The sequence below is a fragment of the Microcaecilia unicolor genome, chromosome 11 (assembly GCF_901765095.1).
Source record: "Microcaecilia unicolor chromosome 11, aMicUni1.1, whole genome shotgun sequence".
Lineage (NCBI taxonomy): Eukaryota > Metazoa > Chordata > Amphibia > Gymnophiona > Siphonopidae > Microcaecilia > Microcaecilia unicolor.
Window position 1 is genome coordinate 61,730,200 of NC_044041.1, and position 18,904 is coordinate 61,749,103.

The following is an 18,904-nucleotide window of genomic DNA, read 5'->3' on the forward strand; positions in this document are numbered from 1 at the left end:
CTTCAGTTTTCAAATCTCTTGTTTACAGCAACAGCACTGCACTGCAGTTCTGGTCGCCATATCTCAAAAAAGATATAGCAGAATTAGAAAAGGTTTAAAAAAGGGCAACCAAAATGATTAAGGGGATGGAACTCCTCTCATATGAGGAAAGGCTTAAGAGGTTGGGGCTCTTCAGCTTGGAAAAGAGAAGGCTGAGGGGAGATATGATGGAGGTCTACAAAATCCTGAATGGTGTAGAACGGGTAAACGTGAATCGATTGTTTATGCTTTCAAAAAGTACTAAGTCTAGCGGACACTCAATGAAGTTACATGGTAATACTTTTTAAATAAAAAGGAGGAAATATTTTTTTACTCAACAAATAATTAAGCTTTGGAACTCATTACCAGAAGATGTAGTAACAGCAGGTAGCATATCTGGGTTTAAACAAAGGAAGTTTGGACAAGTTCCTGGAGGAAAAGTCCATAGTCTGCTATTGAGATAGAAATGGGGAAAGCCACTGCTGTCCCTGAGATTTGTAGCATGTTGCTATTATATGGATTTCTACCAGGTACTTGTGACCTGAATTGGCCACAGATGGGAGTTGAATACTAGGCTAGATGGACCATCAGTCTGCCCATTATTATGTTCTTTCTGTTTCCTTGGGCTTTCAGCTCATTGGAGCCAGGGCTAGCATTTGGTTCCATGAGCCTTAAATTCTCTGTATTCTATTCCCTTCTAATTTACTTATATCCAGTTACGGCAGCAACAGACTTGGGTTGAGGATCCCTGCAAGCATAAATCCTAAATGTATTTGGATTTTGCTCATACCTTTTTCAGTAGTAGCTCAAGGTGAGTTACATTCAGGTACACTGGGTATTTCCCTGTCCCTGGAGGGCTCACAATCTAATTTTGTAGCTGAAGGAATGGATGGTTAAGTGATTTGCCCGAGATCACAAGGAGCAGCAGCAAGATTTGAACTGGGCACTTCTGGATGTTAAGACTGGTGCTCTAACCACTAGGCTACTCCTCCACTAAACATTACAGCTATGTGATGTTGCTTCCTCCACATGATAGTAAACAGATCTTTCAATAAATAGAGTTACCTACATGCCAATTCCATTAATGTATATTACTAATAACTAGATGCCATTGCATAAAATGGGACCAGTGGTAAAATAATGCATGTTATCAGTGGCAGTGTTACCCACCATGGTAGCACATTTTAGTAGCTCTTCCTGTAAGCCACCAGACAGATCTAAAACTGTTTCATGAGGGCCTGGAAATATAGTCCAGCCAGTGCTGAATTCATTCTAAGAAGATGCAGTTTTTATTTAATATTTTTAACAGCAGCTTAGTAGTTTCATAATACCATTTTTAAGTACTTCTACAAGTAGTTACTTTAATGCTTATCCTAATATTCCAATTTCTTCCCCCAAAACAATATTTCTAAAATCATTACTGAGTCAATCCACTTTCTGTTTCCAAATTTTTCTTTTTCTCTGTAGTCATCTCTTGCTCTTTCTTTTTTCCTTTCTTTCCATCTTTCATTTTCTTTATCCTTGCTTATTGTTCAGAGTACTATGAGTTTAATCTGCCTAGTGATTAGAGTAGTGGGCTGGGGCGCAGGGAAGCCAGATTAAGATCCCACTGTCACTTCTTGTGATCCTGGGCAAATCACTTCACCCTCCATTGCTTTAGGTACAAATTTAGGGCATGAAAGTGTGCAGCTAGAGAGAGGTCTACGTGCAAGTTTCTGGGTGCCCAATCAGAAAAAAAGGTTTTTTTTTTTGTTTCAGTGCTGAAACAAAACCTTGTGTTAGGCACCAGTCAGTGTGCATCAAATGAAAATAGATGCTGATGAGGCGATTAGCTATTCCACCCCCCCCCCCCCCCCCCCCATGTAGAGAACTGTTGCAGGAGACTTTAAGGTGAGCATAACATGAGAACATGAATGCCAGGTCTGATGAAGCATAGAAAGGGTTAGCTCACCCTTTTGCAATAGTTGCATCAGCGCAGAAAAACTAATAGCTTTCCCACTCCAGACTCTTTAGACCCTTGATGACCCCCATCCCCCCAAACAAATAGAAGTAATAGCTCTGGTGTCCAGTGGCACCCCCAACTGATTTTGATACCCCCCCCCCCCCCCGGTGTACATTGAAGAAGTGGGCATTGCTCCTGCCTTTGTGCTCTCTTCCAAAATGGTGACACCTGACCCTGTGCATTGAATCCTGGGACACACCACATAGGGTTAGTTGGCCAAATAAGGGAATTTTCCCCTCATTTGGTAGTCTGGGTGCTTCCATTTTCAAAGATGGCATTCCTGCCTTTTCTTTAAGGTACATCAGGAAGGATGGGGCACAGGAGAGGTGGCGGGGGTAAGAGCTTTCATTAGAGATTGGGAGGATTTTCTAGACACTAGGACTATTTGCTTTTGAGGATCAGGGTTTTGATGGATCAGGGGTTATTTTGGGGAGGTGGGGGTATTGGGGGTTAACTCGGAGAGTAAGGATAAGGGTATTTTTTGGGGGGAGGATAACCCCCTGTGCAGCAGCAGGCTTTTGGTTTTTATTATGTATCCCTTCCTGTCGGTGTGTGAGCCAGTTACCACTCACGCACAATGGGAAGAGACATTTGTTTGCTCTTTGGCAGCAAATGGTGTGTGTGCTGTTTTTTTTTTCTGACAGTGCACACTTTTAATACAGTGATAATTTGCATGCCATTTGTTTACTGCATCAGAGAGCAAAACCTTTGTGGTAGGTTCATGTTAGAAATCATGTGCTTAGCCATTGGCACACATTTCTATCGAGTGGCTCTCCACATTGGCCCCTTAGATAGTAAGTCCCCTGAGAACAGGAAGATATCTACTGTACCTGAATGTAACTCATCTCGAGCTACATCTAAAAAAGGCCTGAGCTAAAATCCAAAATCCATTTTCTTCCTTCTTGTTTCAACCAGGGGCCAGGGCCAGTGTTAAGGGGTGACCAACAGGGCAATTGCACTGGCTCCCTATGCCACAGGGAGCCCCAAGCCTACATCAAGCTGAAGGAGACATAGCCTGCAGGTGGGCTTTGTGGCCCCCTTCCCAGTTCTTCCCTTGGCCCTAGCATATCTAATACCAGCCTGTCAGGCCAAATGATTTCCAGTCTTCAGTGTGATAATCTTCCCTCTTCCTCCCCCTCCCCCTCCCCCCACCATTGTACAGGTTCTGAATCTCCATCCCAAGGCCAAAGAGGGACCATGTACAGCTCAGTGCTCTGAGCAGGCACTTGGATCTAAGCCAGAAGCAGAAAGAGCAGGAGTCCCAGATATGTCGCGCATTGATCTGCACTTGCATGGATAGCTCAAGCTAATTTTGTTACTGATTTTCTCAGTGTTTTGAGATGAGCATCTAATCTTCCCAACCTAAGAACTTTGAATTTATATGTTTGCATCTCTGCATATGTGTGATTTTTTTTATGTGTATTTCAGCGTGTATTTATTGGCACTATAAAATATCAACTTCATTTGTATGCCTTTATGTACAGGCATGCAGTGTCGTTGCGTGTGTCTATCTCTGGAATCTCTGTGAACTTGCCTGTCTGTTCTTTAAGGCTGCCCGTCTAATGTATGAACTGGGATGTCTGAACATTTTCCTCTTATACCTTTGTACATACCAGTGTGTGTCTATGCCTTGCGCTTTGCATTTGGGAGCTGGGTCTTCTTTTTTTAATTCTGGAGAGTACTAGAAACTCTGCATGTTTAGCTTTATCTTGTGTTCTGGGAGTCTAAAGGTCATTGTTCCAAAGTCACACACGGTCACTGTTCTATTGAACCGTTCCTTGTTCTCAGTTTCTGTTGGAGTACTTATGAACATACCGCCCTCAACTCTAGTAAGAAAACCAGTGACTCACAAAACACCAAGTTCTGTATCATTTTGAATCTTTATTGTCTTAAGCTGGACAGTCTTTTCAATCACTGTGATGCCCTCATTTTGTTTGTAGTTTCATAAAGCCCTTAGCAAAGGATTCTCTGACTAGTATTGAAACTGGTGGGTGGGGCACATAGAGAGAGGCAGAATATGAATTTCTAGGAGTAGGCATGTGCTTGACATGATTTGACTGGCGCATATTTACATACTGATTCCCACTAACATCCGCACAACACCTTTCACGTGATAAGGACAACATAAGAAAAGAATACCTATATGATCTCCTTCGTGATCTAAATTCATAGTGTTCTTCTCAGAACACTGCACAATCCAAGAAAGGATTTGTCCAAAGAAGTGCAGCTCAGAGATGTGCAAATAATATTGGGGTTAATTCACTCCCGAGTAATAGCCTAATACTGGCTTTTCCCAAATATCTACTGTTGCTCTTCTGTATGTTTTCAGACTCTCAAAGAGTTACACACAGAGGCTACAGTAAAGATATTAAGAACAAGCAGGCTACAGAGCCTGTTTATTCCTTCCTCTCTCTTGTCCAAAGCATTATTCACCTATCTAGAAATGTGACGTTCAGTCACCTTCTAACTCTCTTCAGAGCGGGAGTAAAACCAGCCAGCCTCACCTTTCTCACATAACTCGTATTAGTTTCTTTTCCTCCCATGGAAATCATGGGAGCTGGACCATGCCACAGCTGCACTATTTCCTTTTACTTTTTCTGATTCCACTGGAATAGAATCTGAGTAATGTTACAGGAAAAAGTTGCAAATTTGAAATAGTTTCTTCTCACTTAGTCCTGATGGCCACATTCATGCCAGTATTGGTCTGAGAGGAGCAGCTGGAGGAAGGGAGTTGAAAGACATCCTGTGCTCATGTCACAGTTACCAGCAGCCTGGATAAACAGGGTATATACAAGGGTTTCTTTCATTTCCATTTTGGTATAAGATGACTCTGCATTTGAGGTATATCTTTTCAGCTCTAAAAGTGCATCTAGGGCGAAATTTACTAACATGGGTTAATGCACTAATGTCCATTATTGCACATTAACACACTTTAATACTATTTAATGTGCATTATTAACACAGGCCTCATTGTTGTCGGTGGGCTCTGTTTACTAATAACTTGTACTAATCATGATAAAGTGCATTGTTTGCCAATTTATACATGTTAATGCATTATGCAGTTAGTAAATCCAGCCCCTATTTTTTATGCACATTGTTTGAAATGCTAAGCTCTCCACTGCAGAATGCTTTGTCCCAGAGCACATTCAGAGAGTTCTTGGGTAGATTCAATTTGACCTAAACTCTCATTTCTTAACTTTTGTTGAGGTGAAAGTGGTATTTGGCTATTGGCTCTCTCCAGAGGTAGCAGGAGATATGACTGGCATCAGTCAGTCCTCTCTCTCCAGATATGTCACCTCTTCTGGATACCAGGTTTGCCTACAAAGGGGCTTTGGTGACACAGCTCACTCTCTTAATGTCATTGGGGCCATCAGCAGCTCTCAAAAGTTTAATTCCTCCAAGGAGCCAAGAAGCAATCTACTAGAATGGTACATAATTAGTACCATAGTCTTTACATCCAGGTCTAATCTGACCATTGTGAATTGGTGATGGATATGATGGCCAAATGTCCTGATTTCTGCTGCAATACCCAGTTATTAAGGCAGAGCCCTCTCTGACTACATATATGCTTGGGAAGAGGAGCCACAGTTGTACTGGGTAAGTGTTGGAACCTTAGCTGGTGCTAGTGATATCTTCATAGCTGGTTCTAGCATTTCAGTCTGTGCTTGGATAATGGTTGCTCCATGTTGGCCAGAGTGCTAACATTCTTCCTTCACTCCTGAAGAGCAGTACAGTAGCCTATTGCTCCACCAAGTTCCTGATTAAGCCTTTCTTTTTGACTGCTAAAAAGCTATTTGTACGCCATACTAAAGGTCTCCAAACACTTGTGTTGGTGTAAATCAGCAAGATGATCATTATATGATGCATGTGATGCTGCGTTTCTGTCCGCTAGCGCCTTACTTAGCTGGAGCAAGGGCTGAGGATGGAGAATGGGCAGATGCAAGTTCGACATCCTAGAAAGCTCTCAAAGTATTCCAGAACTTCGGTTAAGAGGTTTTTGGAAGGCATGTATGTGTGAGTGTTACAACATTGCTGATGAGACTTTCAGATGTTGAGAGCATTTGTGTGGTTAGCCTGCTGTGACATTGCTTTGTTCTCCTCTCTTTCAGGAGTTTCTCTGTTGAAGAGGCCCCATGGTATGCCAAATAGAAGCAGACAGGACACATTTTCACCCTCCTCTGATTTTTCTGATACCACTTTACCCATTTTAAATGTATCTGAGCTGTCAGGCTACCCATGTATTGGTAAAGCCGCTGATGGTATTGTTTGTCCTGTAATAAGTTTAAAATATATATATATGTGCATGCCAGGGTTTGTTATATTGAATCTTATGGCATCAGGAGGAATAAGTGTTTTAGGGAGAATGCAGGTGGAGTGGTGTGGAGCTGTAAGTATGGGCAAGTGTTTTTGATCTTGCCCTTAGATCACATTGTGAGCTTATATATACTCATTGTGATTTCCTTCTTTTTTCTAAAGGCAACCAGTGTCACCAGAGCAAATTCATATGTTCGATGAGGATTAATGAGACTTGCCCATAGGAAACTGAGGCTACTAATACATTCCACTGCTCGGAGTAGAGCAGGCCTGAAGTGCTTCATTTTATACCCATTTTCTCTGTACTTAATCTCCTGCATAGCCTCTAGTCCAGTACTTTATTATTTTGTTTTTCACAACCTTTCTGCATGGCCATTTACCTGAGCTTCCTTTGTGGCTGTATGATGGGTGATTCGACCCCTAAATGTTTTTATTTATTTAAATTCGAAGACATAACAATATTGTTCATGTTGCTCTTCTCAGTACATCAGTTTTCTTTATGTAAAAAGTGAAAGACAGGCAGTCGGAGGGATATACAGTCTGTGACAAGGCTAAATCATACGGTCCTACTGTCCCCAGGGTCTTTCTTACAGGAGACATTTGAAGCAAAAGGAAACGTGTCACTCTATCACGATCTCGCACACGCAGCACAATTGAGGCAGAACAAGACAGGGCAGAAAATGAACAAATGCTGCTTTTCAAGTAGATTTAAAAAGTGATTGAATATTCTTTTTCTTTTTTAAGTTTCCTTATTCTTTTCATTATGAAACATTGTGTAATTTGGCAAAATAAAGAAAAGGCAAAGAAAGAACAGTAAAGTTAAAATAGCATTTGCAGGTATAAAATTCCTCACTGCTGAAAGGCCGCTGGCCTCAGATCTGCTTTCTTGGTTATGCAGTTTGCTGTCTTTTACTCTGCTGATCTGATTTTTTTTTTTTGCTGCATATTTTAAAATTTTAGTGGGAGAGTCTGGGTATAAATGGATACTGAGCTATTCATCCCTTCAGCAGGGGAGTTTGGGAGACTGGCTTGCAGTACGTATATCATTAGAGTTTGGCATTAGGTGGGTTGTGGGTACACCTTTTCCCTTTTTGTTCAGTAGATGCCAGTTAATACCAGCCTTCTGAGAAAAAAAATGCAAAGTTGGCACCCATCCTCTCCTAACCAAACTTAGTACTTTTAGTACCTGTGACAGCTGAATAAAGAAAAGGATGACTTCACATGGCAGTTCTGCATGTCCTGGTAACATAAAACATTGAATCATAAACCAGGACCCCACATTGTTGGTGAGGAGAAAGTTTCCTCACAGTTACATACCTTAACTTCACCAGAACCCTATGCAAACCTCCAGAACCCCACAAAAAATGTCTACAGGGAGGAAGGGTTCTGTGAAAATCCTCAGATCTCCTGGGGCAATCAAGTGCTTGCCCCCTTTGATTCCATTGGCAGTGGAGGTAAGTCCTCCTCTTCTAGATTGCTTAGCAAAGGCCAATATATTTAAGATTGTTCTGGATGATAACATCTGTCACAGCATCAAAGACAAACTGGATGTTACTAGTGTCCGTGGCACAGGTGAAGTGTGAGTAGATCTCCTTGGTTTCCTTGTTGCGGTTCAAGTCCTCAAACTGGCGCTGAATGTAGACAGCTGCTTCCTCATATGTATTTTGGCCCTTGTAGTCAGGGAAGCAGACGGTCAATGGGATACGACGAATCTTTTCTGCCAAGAGATCCTTCTTGTTGAGGAACAGGATGAGGGAGGTGTTGATAAACCAGTTGTTGTTGCAGATGGAGTCAAAGAGACGCAGACTTTCTGCCATTCGGCTCTGTATGGAAGAGAAAGAAGATAAAAACATAAGAATTGCCATTCTGGGTGAGACCAAAGGTTAATAGCCCAGTATCTTGCTTCCAACAGTGGCCAAAGCCAGTCACAGGTACCTGGCAGGATCCAAAATCCAGAAATAAAACAGAATTGTAGTAATTCATCATGCACTTAAATGATACTACCTAAGAGAGCTAGATAAGTGGTTTTCATTCCAGTCCCTGGGATGCAGCCAGTCAGGTTTTCAGAATATCCACATGGAATATGCATGGGAGACTTGCATGTGTTGCCTCCATTGTATGCAAACATATTTCATACATATTCATTGTAGATGGTTGGAAGTATCCTGTGGACTGGGATGAGGGGCCCATGCTCTAGAGGGATCACAAATTTGCACCAGTTCTCAGAGGGAAAGTGTGCACATACTTTCCTGTTGATAATAATTTGAAAGTTCACAGGAAGAAGTCATTGTACTTACCTGCATAACTTTGAAAATTTCCTCTTATTGGGGTCATTTTCAAAGTGTTTAATAAGCTAATTTTGAAATATTTTGGGTATCATGGTAATGAGCTCTGCTATATGCTTGTAAAAGTGTAAGCAAATTTTTACAATTCTTTAACACGGCGCCTCCACTTAGGTGTACTGATGCTGCACACTGAGCAGCAATTCTAGAATGGCATCTACACGCCAAGATGGTGCTGTTATAGAGTACTAGTTTAAGTTGGTTGTGGTGTGTCTATATTTGGTATAAATGTTAGTGCCTAAGGGGCCCTTTTACTAAAAGGTTGGTGTACGGCAATAGAATTGCAGCGCACCAATTTGGAACTTCCACTGGTCTACCGCAGAAGCCTTGCAGTGCTATCCACCCCCAGCGTGTGCCATTTCCGGCACTACAAAATCTTTTGTATTTTTGTAGCACCGGGGTGGTAATTTGATAGTGCCGTGTGGTGCCTGGTTGCTGCCGGATTAGTGCAGGAGCCCTTACCGTCACCTAACTAGGTGGCGGTAGGGCTCCCCCTGGAAATGGCTGTGTAGTAAGTGGTTCACTTACTGCATGGCCATTTCTTTAAAAAAAAAAAAAAACAACCCAGCCTTTTACCTGCTGCAGTAAATGGGGGCCTTGGCCCATATCAAAAAACATGCGCTGACGCCTCCACAGGCTCCTTTTTACCGCAGTTTGGTAAAAGAGGCCCTAAATGCAGTAGTGACATGCATATCTTACAGTATTCTGCAAGTTAAACATGTAAATGTCAACCCCCATCTCCGCCCCACCTATACCCCTCCTCTGTTCATGCCCAGCTTGCAATTTCATGCTAGGCCATTATAGCGCATCATTAGAGAATAGCAGTTGTGCACCCTACTGCCATTTACACGTTTAAGTGTACATTTGCCGGTGTAAATGCCAATATTCTATACATTTAAGAAGGTAACAGATGCTTAAATTTAGGTGCCCCCTTATAGAATGACGGGGATTGTGCAGGCTTTCCATCGCATAGTTTTCCTAGGGCAGTTTTCAAAGTGGCAGTGCACATGTATGTTTGCTTTGAAAATCCAGCAAAGTTCTAAATTTTACCAATATATGCAATTGCAAAATTACCTCCGGAGTGCCTAGGGGGTCCTTTTACTAAGCCACGGCAAAAAGTGTCCTGTGGTAGTGTGGGTGCGTGCTTTTGGCATACACCGGGCCAGTTTTTACCTCGTCTGGGGAAAAAGGGCTAGTTTTCAATGGGCCAGGAAAAGGGGCCTGCAGTAAAATTGAAACCAGCATATTCCTATTTACGGCCTGAGCCCTTAATGCTACCCATTGATCTAGCAGTAAGGGCTCATGCGCTACACACGCAGTGACCAGTCGGCACACTCCAACTGCTGATTAACGCTGGAAATGCTGTGCGTGGTAGGAAATAAAAAAATAATTTGGCCTGGCAATATGGGTGCATGTTAAATCCAAAATTAACGCCAGGGGGGGCACACAAGCCTAATGGTAGTCTAGTTTTGGCGTGCGCTGCACGCACATAGAGCCTACTGCACCTTTGTAAAACGGCCCCTAAATTTGGCCAGCTAAATTCAGCCACTCAAGAAATGGGCAGTTCCGGAAGCATTTCCAGGGTGGGCATAGCACTGATGTTTTCTACTAGCTGGATAAGTGTAGGCAGACAATCCTCATGCATAAATAGCACACCTAGATTTTATAGGCCAGGTTTCCAGACTAGGACAAATTTTCAACCTTAACAAACTGGGTTGCAAATGAAAATAAGCCTAGATCACTAGCTAAATTTATCTTGGGCACTCCAGGGTTCACTGAAGCCCCATAGTTATTTTCATACCGTGTTTCCCCGAAAATAAGACAATGTCTTATATTAAATTTTGCTCCCCAAGACCTGCTAGGTCTTATTTTCAGGGGAGGCCTTATTTTTCGGGGAAACATCGGGGTCACTCCCCCCCCCCCCCCGAGATCACCGGCTCCCCTCCTCGATCGGTGGCTCCCCCTGCCCTCAGTCGCTCCCGGAAGTAACTAACCTCTTAAATGCTTCCTTTCACCATTCATCTTCGCACTCGCCACAAGCAGCAGGGCAGGCCACTCCTTCCTTCCGTGTCCCGCCCTCGCCTGATGTAACGTAACGTCAGACGAGGGCGGGACACGGAAGGAAGGAGTGGCCAGCCCTGCTGCTTGCGGCGAGTGCGAAGGTGAAAGGAAGCGGTTAAGAGGTTAGTTCCGGGAGCGACTGAGGGCGGGGGGAGCCGCTGATCGAGGGGGGGAGCCGGCGATCTCGGGTGGGGGGGTGACCCCGATGTTTCCCCGAAAAATAAGGCCTCCCCTGCTAGGTCTTATTTTCGGGGGATGCCTTATATTTTCAAATTTAAGCAAGACCTCTACTAGGTCTTACTTTCGGAGGATGTCCTATTTTCGGGGAAACACGGTAGTAGAAATAACACTACCATATTATTCTCTCACTATTGCTGCTCAGTCCTTGTTAAACTCAAAGCAGTGTTGTCATCCTCAAGTTATCCTTATAAAAGTCATGCCACCTGCTACTGCAATTACAAGAGGGAAAGCCTGCAGAGCATGGCTCATGGAATTCTTTCCAACTTCTATGTGTGTAAATGCATGTGTGTGTATCTTGGGGGGGGGGGGTACATATTTATATGAATCTGTACATGCATGTGTTGTGTATGTGTGCTTTCAGGGTGTCTGTGATCAGGACGAAGAGATGAGAGGGTAAGGCGGTTTGAAAAAATGCAGTTACTTAATCAAAATGTTATAGTGAATCAGTGTATATATATATATATATATATATATACAGTGGGGGAAATAAGTATTTGATCCCTTGCTGATTTTGTAAGTTTGCCCACTGACAAAGACATTAGCAGCCCATAATTGAAGGGTAGGTTATTGGTAACAGTGAGAGATAGCACATCACAAATTAAATCCGGAAAATCACATTGTGGAAAGTATATGAATTTATTTGCATTCTGCAGAGGGAAATAAGTATTTAATCCCTCTGGCAAACAAGACCTAATACTTGGTGGCAAAACCCTTGTTGGCAAGCACAGCGGTCAGACGTCTTCTGTAGTTGATGATGAGGTTTGCACACATGTCAGGAGGAATTTTGGTCCACTCCTCTTTGCAGATCATCTCTAAATCATTAAGAGTTCTGGGCTGTCGCTTGGCAACTCGCAGCTTCAGCTCCCTCCATAAGTTTTCAATGGGATTAAGGTCTGGTGACTGGCTAGGCCACTCCATGACCCTAATGTGCTTCTTCCTGAGCCACTCCTTTGTTGCCTAGGCTGTATGTTTTGGGTCATTGTCGTGCTGGAAGACCCAGCCACGACCCATTTTTAAGGCCCTGGCGGAGGGAAGGAGGTTGTCACTCAGAATTGTACGGTACATGGCCCCATCCATTCTCCCATTGATGCGGTGAAGTAGTCCTGTGCCCTTAGCAGAGAAACACCCCCAAAACATAACATTTCCACCTTCATGCTTGACAGTGGGGACGGTGTTCTTTGGGTCATAGGCAGCATTTCTCTTCCTCCAAACACGGCGAGTTGAGTTCATGCCAAAGAGCTCAATTTTTGTCTCATCTGACCACAGCACCTTCTCCCAATCACTCTCGGCATCATCCAGGTGTTCACTGGCAAACTTCAGACGGGCCGTCACATGTGCCTTCCGGAGCAGGGGGACCTTGCGGGCACTGCAGGATTGCAATCCATTATGTCGTAATGTGTTACCAATGGTTTTCGTGGTGACAGTGGTCCCAGCTGCCTTGAGATCATTGACAAGTTCCCCCCTTGTAGTTGTAGGCTGATTTCTAACCTTCCTCATGATCAAGGATACCCCACGAGGTGAGATTTTGCGTGGAGCCCCAGATCTTTGTCGATTGACAGTCATTTTGTACTTCTTCCATTTTCTTACTATGGCACCAACAGTTGTCTCCTTCTCGCCCAGCGTCTTACTGATGGTTTTGTAGCCCATTCCAGCCTTGTGCAGGTGTATGATCTTGTCCCTGACATCCTTAGACAGCTCCTTGCTCTTGGCCATTTTGTAGAGGTTAGAGTCTGACTGATTCACTGAGTCTGTGGACAGGTGTCTTTCATACAGGTGACCATTGCCGACAGCTGTCTGTCATGCAGGTAACGAGTTGATTTGGAGCATCTACCTGGTCTGTAGGGGCCAGATCTCTTACTGGTTGGTGGGGGATCAAATACTTATTTCCCTCTGCAGAATGCAAATAAATTCATATACTTTCCACAATGTGATTTTCCGGATTTAATTTGTGATGTGCTATCTCTCACTGTTACCAATAACCTACCCTTCAATTATGGGCTGCTCATGTCTTTGTCAGTGGGCAAACTTACAAAATCAGCAAGGGATCAAATACTTATTTCCCCCACTGTATATATATATATATTGCAGCTGTTGGAACTGCTTAGTGCACAGAAATGTCTTTATGGCATTTTTTGGAGAGGGGGTTCATTTCTCTTCCACTTCTTACCAGATGCAGAAACTTCACTTCTACAGCACAGAAACTTTCTCCAGATCATCTCCGCCCTTCCTGTGTCTATAGCTACCTTTCAGTCCTCAGTCTAAACTGCCTTCCCATTGCCTGGATCCTATCTACAGCCTCCGCTGCTAGTTATAATGGGAGCAGGCAGGATCAGCTCAAATACAAGGCGGTATAGGGAATAGAGACCTGCAGATAGAGGTTTTAAACTCAGAAAAATGTCCAGACATATTACCTATCATTTTATGCTTCCTCCTCCTGCATTACCTAAACATACTCATGAGACTAGAAATACAATTCAGGGCCACTATCCTTGTGGACAGTGTTCTGTGTGCCATGTTAATTTGCAAACTAGATCTTTCACACACCCAATTACTGGTGAAACAGAGAAAGTGATTTATGTAGCAGTTTGTCCTTGCAAGCTTATTTATGTGGGAAAAACTAAGACAATCAAACATATAAACGGCGAGTGACCGTACTCACTCGCAAATGCGCAGTAGACTTCCCTCTCTGTCCCGCCCCCGCGTCAATACGTGATGACGGGGGGGTGGGGCAGAGAGGGAAACTGCACAAAGGGGAGGGAACCGCCGAGGTCGCCACCGCTCTCCCTCCACCCCCCCCCCCCGAGGTCGCCGCCACTGGTACACCCCCCCCCCCCGGAGTCGCCGCCACCCCTCCACCCGGTCCATCTCTTCGCTATTCAACTTTCATCTCCGGAGCAGGCAGATCAGCTGAGCTGCCGTTGGCCTTCCTTCCCTGCCTGTGTCCCGCCCTCGCCGACGTTACGTCACACGAGGGTGGGACACAGGCAGAGAAGGAAGGCCGACGGGAGCTCAGCTAATCTGCCTGCTCCGGAGATGTAAGTTGAATAGCGAAGAGACGGGCCGGCGTCGGTGACTCGGGGGGGGGGGGGTACCGGCAGCGGCGAACTCGGGGGGGGGAGGGGCCAGCGGCGACCCAGTAGCCCGTTTTAACGGGCTCAACAGCTAGTTCAATAAGAGAATAAGAGCCCTGTTTACTAAGGTGTGCTAGTGTTTTTAGAGACACCCATAGAAACATATGGGTGTCTCTAGCATTAGTGTGTGCTAAAAATACTAGCGCACCTATAGCATTGCTTAATAAACAAGGCCCTAATTGAATACAGAAATGCCATAAATAGGAAAGCTACAGAGAAACCTCTGGTAGAACATTCTCCCTTGAGAAATTGCTCATTTAATGACTTCCATTTCTTGGTCCTATATAAACCTACTATACCATAGAGAGAAGGTGATTATAGATACATTACTTCTGCAAGAAGGACAAAAATTTTATTTTTAAATTTGATAGTTATACCAAATGGGCTTAATCAGGAATCCAGTTTGTCAGTTTTCTTATTGCAAAATGATGACACACATATCAGGAAATCATTGGTTTTGCTTGATTTTGGTTAAAATAAAATTTGATGCCATGGTACCTCACTCACATTTTAATTATTAACCACAGAATTATGATTTATTATTTATGATCATTCGTTTTAAATTTTATTGTTTATAGTTTTTTGTGTATTTATTTTTTCATATTATCTGTATTTATGTATTTATTCAGTTTATATATTGGTATAATTACATACTTTGGGTGTTTATTCAAAATTCTTTTCTGAGGTTCATTTATATTAACTTTGCACAAATGGTTTCTTTTAGATACTTGCCTGTCATTTTATCTTCTTTTTTCCCATAAATTTGAAATCAAAACAATATTTTTAACTAGTTTGGAGTTCTACTATTGCTATAGCTGTTCCCCATTCTGTTCCAATGCGTCTGACATCATTGAAACACATAGAGGGGCATAATCAAAAGGGACGCCCAAGTTTTGCTGAGGATGTCCTCACAAAACGTCCCTATGGAGGGGCGGGGAAACCCGTATTATCGAAACAAGATGGACGTCCATCTTTCGTTTCGATAATACAGTTGGGGACACCCAAATCCTGAAATTTAGGTCATCCTTAGAGATGGTCGTCCCTAGACTTGGTCGTTTCTGATTTTTGGCGATAATGGAAACCAAGGATGCCCATCTCAGAAAAGACCAAATGCAAGCCCTTTTGGTCATGGGAGGAGCCAGCATTCGTACTGCACTGGTCCCCCTGACATGTCAGGACACCAACCGGGCACCCTAGGGGGCACTGCAGCGGACTTAATAAATTGCTCCCAGGTACATAGCTCCCTTACCTTGTGTGCTGAGTCCCCCAAATCCCCCCTAAAACCCAGTACCCATAACTGTACACCACTACCATAGCCCTTACGATGTGGGTACAGTGGGTTTATGGTGGGTTTCTGAGGGCTCAAATTTAAGACCACAAGTGTAACAGGTAGGGGGGGTGGGCCTGGGTCCGCCTGCCTGAAGTGCACTGCACCCACTAAAACTGCTCCAGGGACCTGCATACTGCTTTGATGGACCTGAGTATGACATCTGAGGCTGGCAGGACATATTTTGAAAGTTGTTTTTGAGGGTGGGAGGGGGTTAGTGACCACTGGGAGAGTAAGGGGAGGTCATCCCTGATTCTCTCCGGTGGTCATCTGGTCAGTTCGGGCACCATTTTGTGCCTTGGTGCCTTGGTTGTAAAAAAAACAGGACCAGGTAAAGTCGTCCAAGTGCTCGTCAGGGACGCCCTTTTTTTTTCATTATGGGTCGAGGACATCCATGTGTTAGGCACGCCCAAGTCCCACCTTTGCTACGCCTCCAACACGCCCCCATGAACTTTGGTCATCCCCGCGACAGAAAGCAGTTGGGGACGCCCAAAATCGGCTTTCGATTATACCGATTTGGGTGACCCTGTGAGAAGGACGCCCATCTTCCGATTTCTGTCGAAAGATGGGGTTTCTTCTCTTTCGAAAACGAGCCTGTACGGGGTCCTTTTACAAAACTGCAGTAAAAGGCCCTTTTACCGCAGCGGGTAAAAGGATTTTTTTTTTAACAGAAATGGCCATGCAGTATGTTAAGCTCTTGCTTCAAGGCCATTTTCTAGGGGGAGCCCTTACTGCCTCCTAGTTAGGAAGTAGTAGGCTCCTATGCTAACCTGTCGGTAAGTCCCAGCCTAAAAAAATAACATTATTTTTTGAGCACCAGAAATGGCGCGTGGCACACACCGCCACTCCTACTGGGCTTCTGCTGTAGCCTAGTGGTAGGGCTGCTTTGCCACGAGCCATTGCCGCGATATCCCTACTGTGGCTTTGTAAAAGGATTCCATAGTGATGTCATTTTAAATATTTTTAAGGCTATCAGTTTTTAAATGTAATTTTTGTTCGATTCATATTGTCAAGTGCTGCTATATCAATAGTCATTTTTGATATTTTAACGTTTTTTTTAAATATCAGACAATTTGGAATCAAAACAATCCCACTGTAGTGAACAATAAAGTTATTTTTCTGAAGGAACTTTTCCCCAGTTTACTAAGGTGCACTTGTGGCTGCCGCACAGCAATTCCAACACAGCCCATTCAAAGTGAATGGGCTGTGTTGGCATTGATGCACGGCAGCCGCTAGCTCGGCTTAGTAAACGGGGGATAAACTTTGGGATGTCTCAAAAAAAAAAAATCGGTCAGACTTAAACTATCTGAAGAGATCGCCTCTGCCCCTTCAGTCGATGGCACGTTACTCATATTTCCAGATTTTCTCTTCTTGTATAGTAAATAATGTACAAGGAATCCTGGGATACATTTAAAATGTCCATCAGATAGGTTTTAAAAAGTTCTCTTGGTGGCAGTAATTCAACATTAGGAAAATTCAAAAACCTAAGGTTATAAGCTCTCAATCTGTTCTCAACTTGTGCCAATTTATACTGAGTATCTATAATGTTCTACACTAATTTAACTTGCATCTCTCCTTGCTCAGGGGCCTTCCTTCTAGAGGTCTCAAGACTCAGTGCCATGCTGGTACCTCAGCAACAAATTTTCCATCTGATCCAACCTGTTACAGCCTTAGTCAGGTTGGTGATTGCCTTCCAGAAAGATGATAAGGTAACCCCTCATGAGTCTTCCACTGCAGCTTCTCATGGTGTCAGCCAGCAGTTGTGGGGGTAGGGCGAGTGATATGCTTTTCCCCCAGCACTGTCAATATTCTCTGCACCGGCTGTGTAGCAGTGGATCCTCCGACCTGCTCTGTCTCAATCACTCCAAATCGCTATATCGACGATTGTCCCTGCAGAGAGGGAGACAGCAAAATGCTTCTCATCTTCCCTCTCTGCTTAGACATGCTAGCAAAGGAAATGCTCCCCGAAAAAGGATCAGAGCAGCCAACCGTTACACACTGGCTGCAGCCATTTTGGATCTGAGATCATCATTATCATTGTTTTTAGATATTAACAATTGTGGTTAATTTAGTTTCTCTAATGTTTTTGCTGTGATTTTAGTTTTATTTTATATCTAGTGAAATTTATATACGTGGTTCTTATATCTTTTAATATTGTTTGACATTTGCCCCTATTCAGCCTATATTTGGGTGAAATGTGACCACATCAAGCTTTTGTAGTTTAACACCTTCATTTGATTACAACAATAAAATTGTCTTGATACTTCATATGTCTTTTTGTCTTTGTGATCTGCTGTGGTTCCTCTTCCATTGGACTCCTGCAGACCCTAGCCTCTCATCTACAATTGTGTTTCCCCCCCCCCCCCCCGTCCCCCGTCCCCTAATCATCAGGATCCTCTGGAGGGTGTCAAGGGATCCATTTCAGGTTAGCCTGGTAGCTCCAGACTGACCCCATTAGCCATGATACACTGATCTCGTGCAACTCCTGGCAGCTAACTTACTCTTGTCTTCCATGGGACGCTCCTATCACAGGGTCCAGTCATATTGGAGAACCCAGATTTATTCTGGCTTACAGTTTGAAAAGTTTTGCTTGAGGAACAGGGTTACTTGGTTGCATTCATTTCTACTCTGCTCAAGGCCCAGAGACAGTCTGTGTATTTGGCATAAGTCAGGGTCTGGCAGGTATTTGAGTAGTTGTGCAGGCAGAGGTGCAGACATTCCTGCAGTTTTTGCAGGGGAGCTTTTTGTAAGGCTTGTCTCTGAAATTCATGAAAGTCTATAGTGGCTGTCTCGGGTTTTCAGGGCAAGCTCCTTGGAAATCATTGGCAAAGTTGGATATCATGCACTTCTTGCATGGGATTAAGCATATTTGCCCCTTACTCCAGAATGTATTGGTGCAGTGGGACCTTAAATTGATCTTTAATTTCCTCACAAGGCCATTGTTCGAGCCTTTGAAGAGAACCTCTCTGGTGGATGTTACCTGAAGACAATCTGTCTAGTAGTCATTTTTTTCAGCCAGATGGGTCTCTGAATTACAGGCCCTGGCTTGCAAGGATCCCTTATTGGCCTTTTTGGCTGATGTGATCTACATATGCATGATGCCTTTGTTTTGCCAAAAGTGGTTTCTCATTTTCATATGAATCAAGTGGTTTATGTTCTGACTTTTCAGACCAGGGGAGCTTGGAGCCCTTGTCAAAGCTACATGTTGGTTGTACACTGAGTTCTGTTGCATTATCCAGAAGTCACCAACTGCTTTCATCTGTTGGACAGGCTTCTCATCCTGTTTCAGGGCTGGAGCAGTTGAAGCAAGGGGCACTCTGCCTCTGAATCTTCTACAGTGCGGTGAATAAAGGCAACTATTGAAGCAGCCTATATCATTCACCAGAAAGTTTTTCCAGCTAGTCTGCAAGCTAATTCTACTCAAGCTCAAGTAACCTCCTGGGCGGAGACCCAGGCAGTCATCCCAGAG

At 43.7% G+C, this 18,904-nt stretch overlaps 2 protein-coding genes across 2 annotated transcripts in view; one reads left to right on the forward strand and one right to left on the reverse strand.

The window, feature by feature from the left end:
- The window catches only part of RSPH14 (radial spoke head 14 homolog), a 190,270-nt gene that overhangs the window by 13,524 nt on the left and 157,842 nt on the right, over nucleotides 1–18,904 (forward strand). The gene's annotated exons all lie outside the window — the stretch shown is intronic.
- The window catches only part of GNAZ (G protein subunit alpha z), a 127,174-nt gene continuing 116,025 nt past the window's right edge, over nucleotides 7,756–18,904 (reverse strand). Inside the window, exon 2 of the mRNA XM_030218007.1 lies at nucleotides 7,756–8,157. Coding sequence (XP_030073867.1) covers nucleotides 7,813–8,157 — 345 coding nt within the window. The 3' untranslated portion in view covers nucleotides 7,756–7,812. The remainder of the gene's footprint in view (nucleotides 8,158–18,904) is intronic.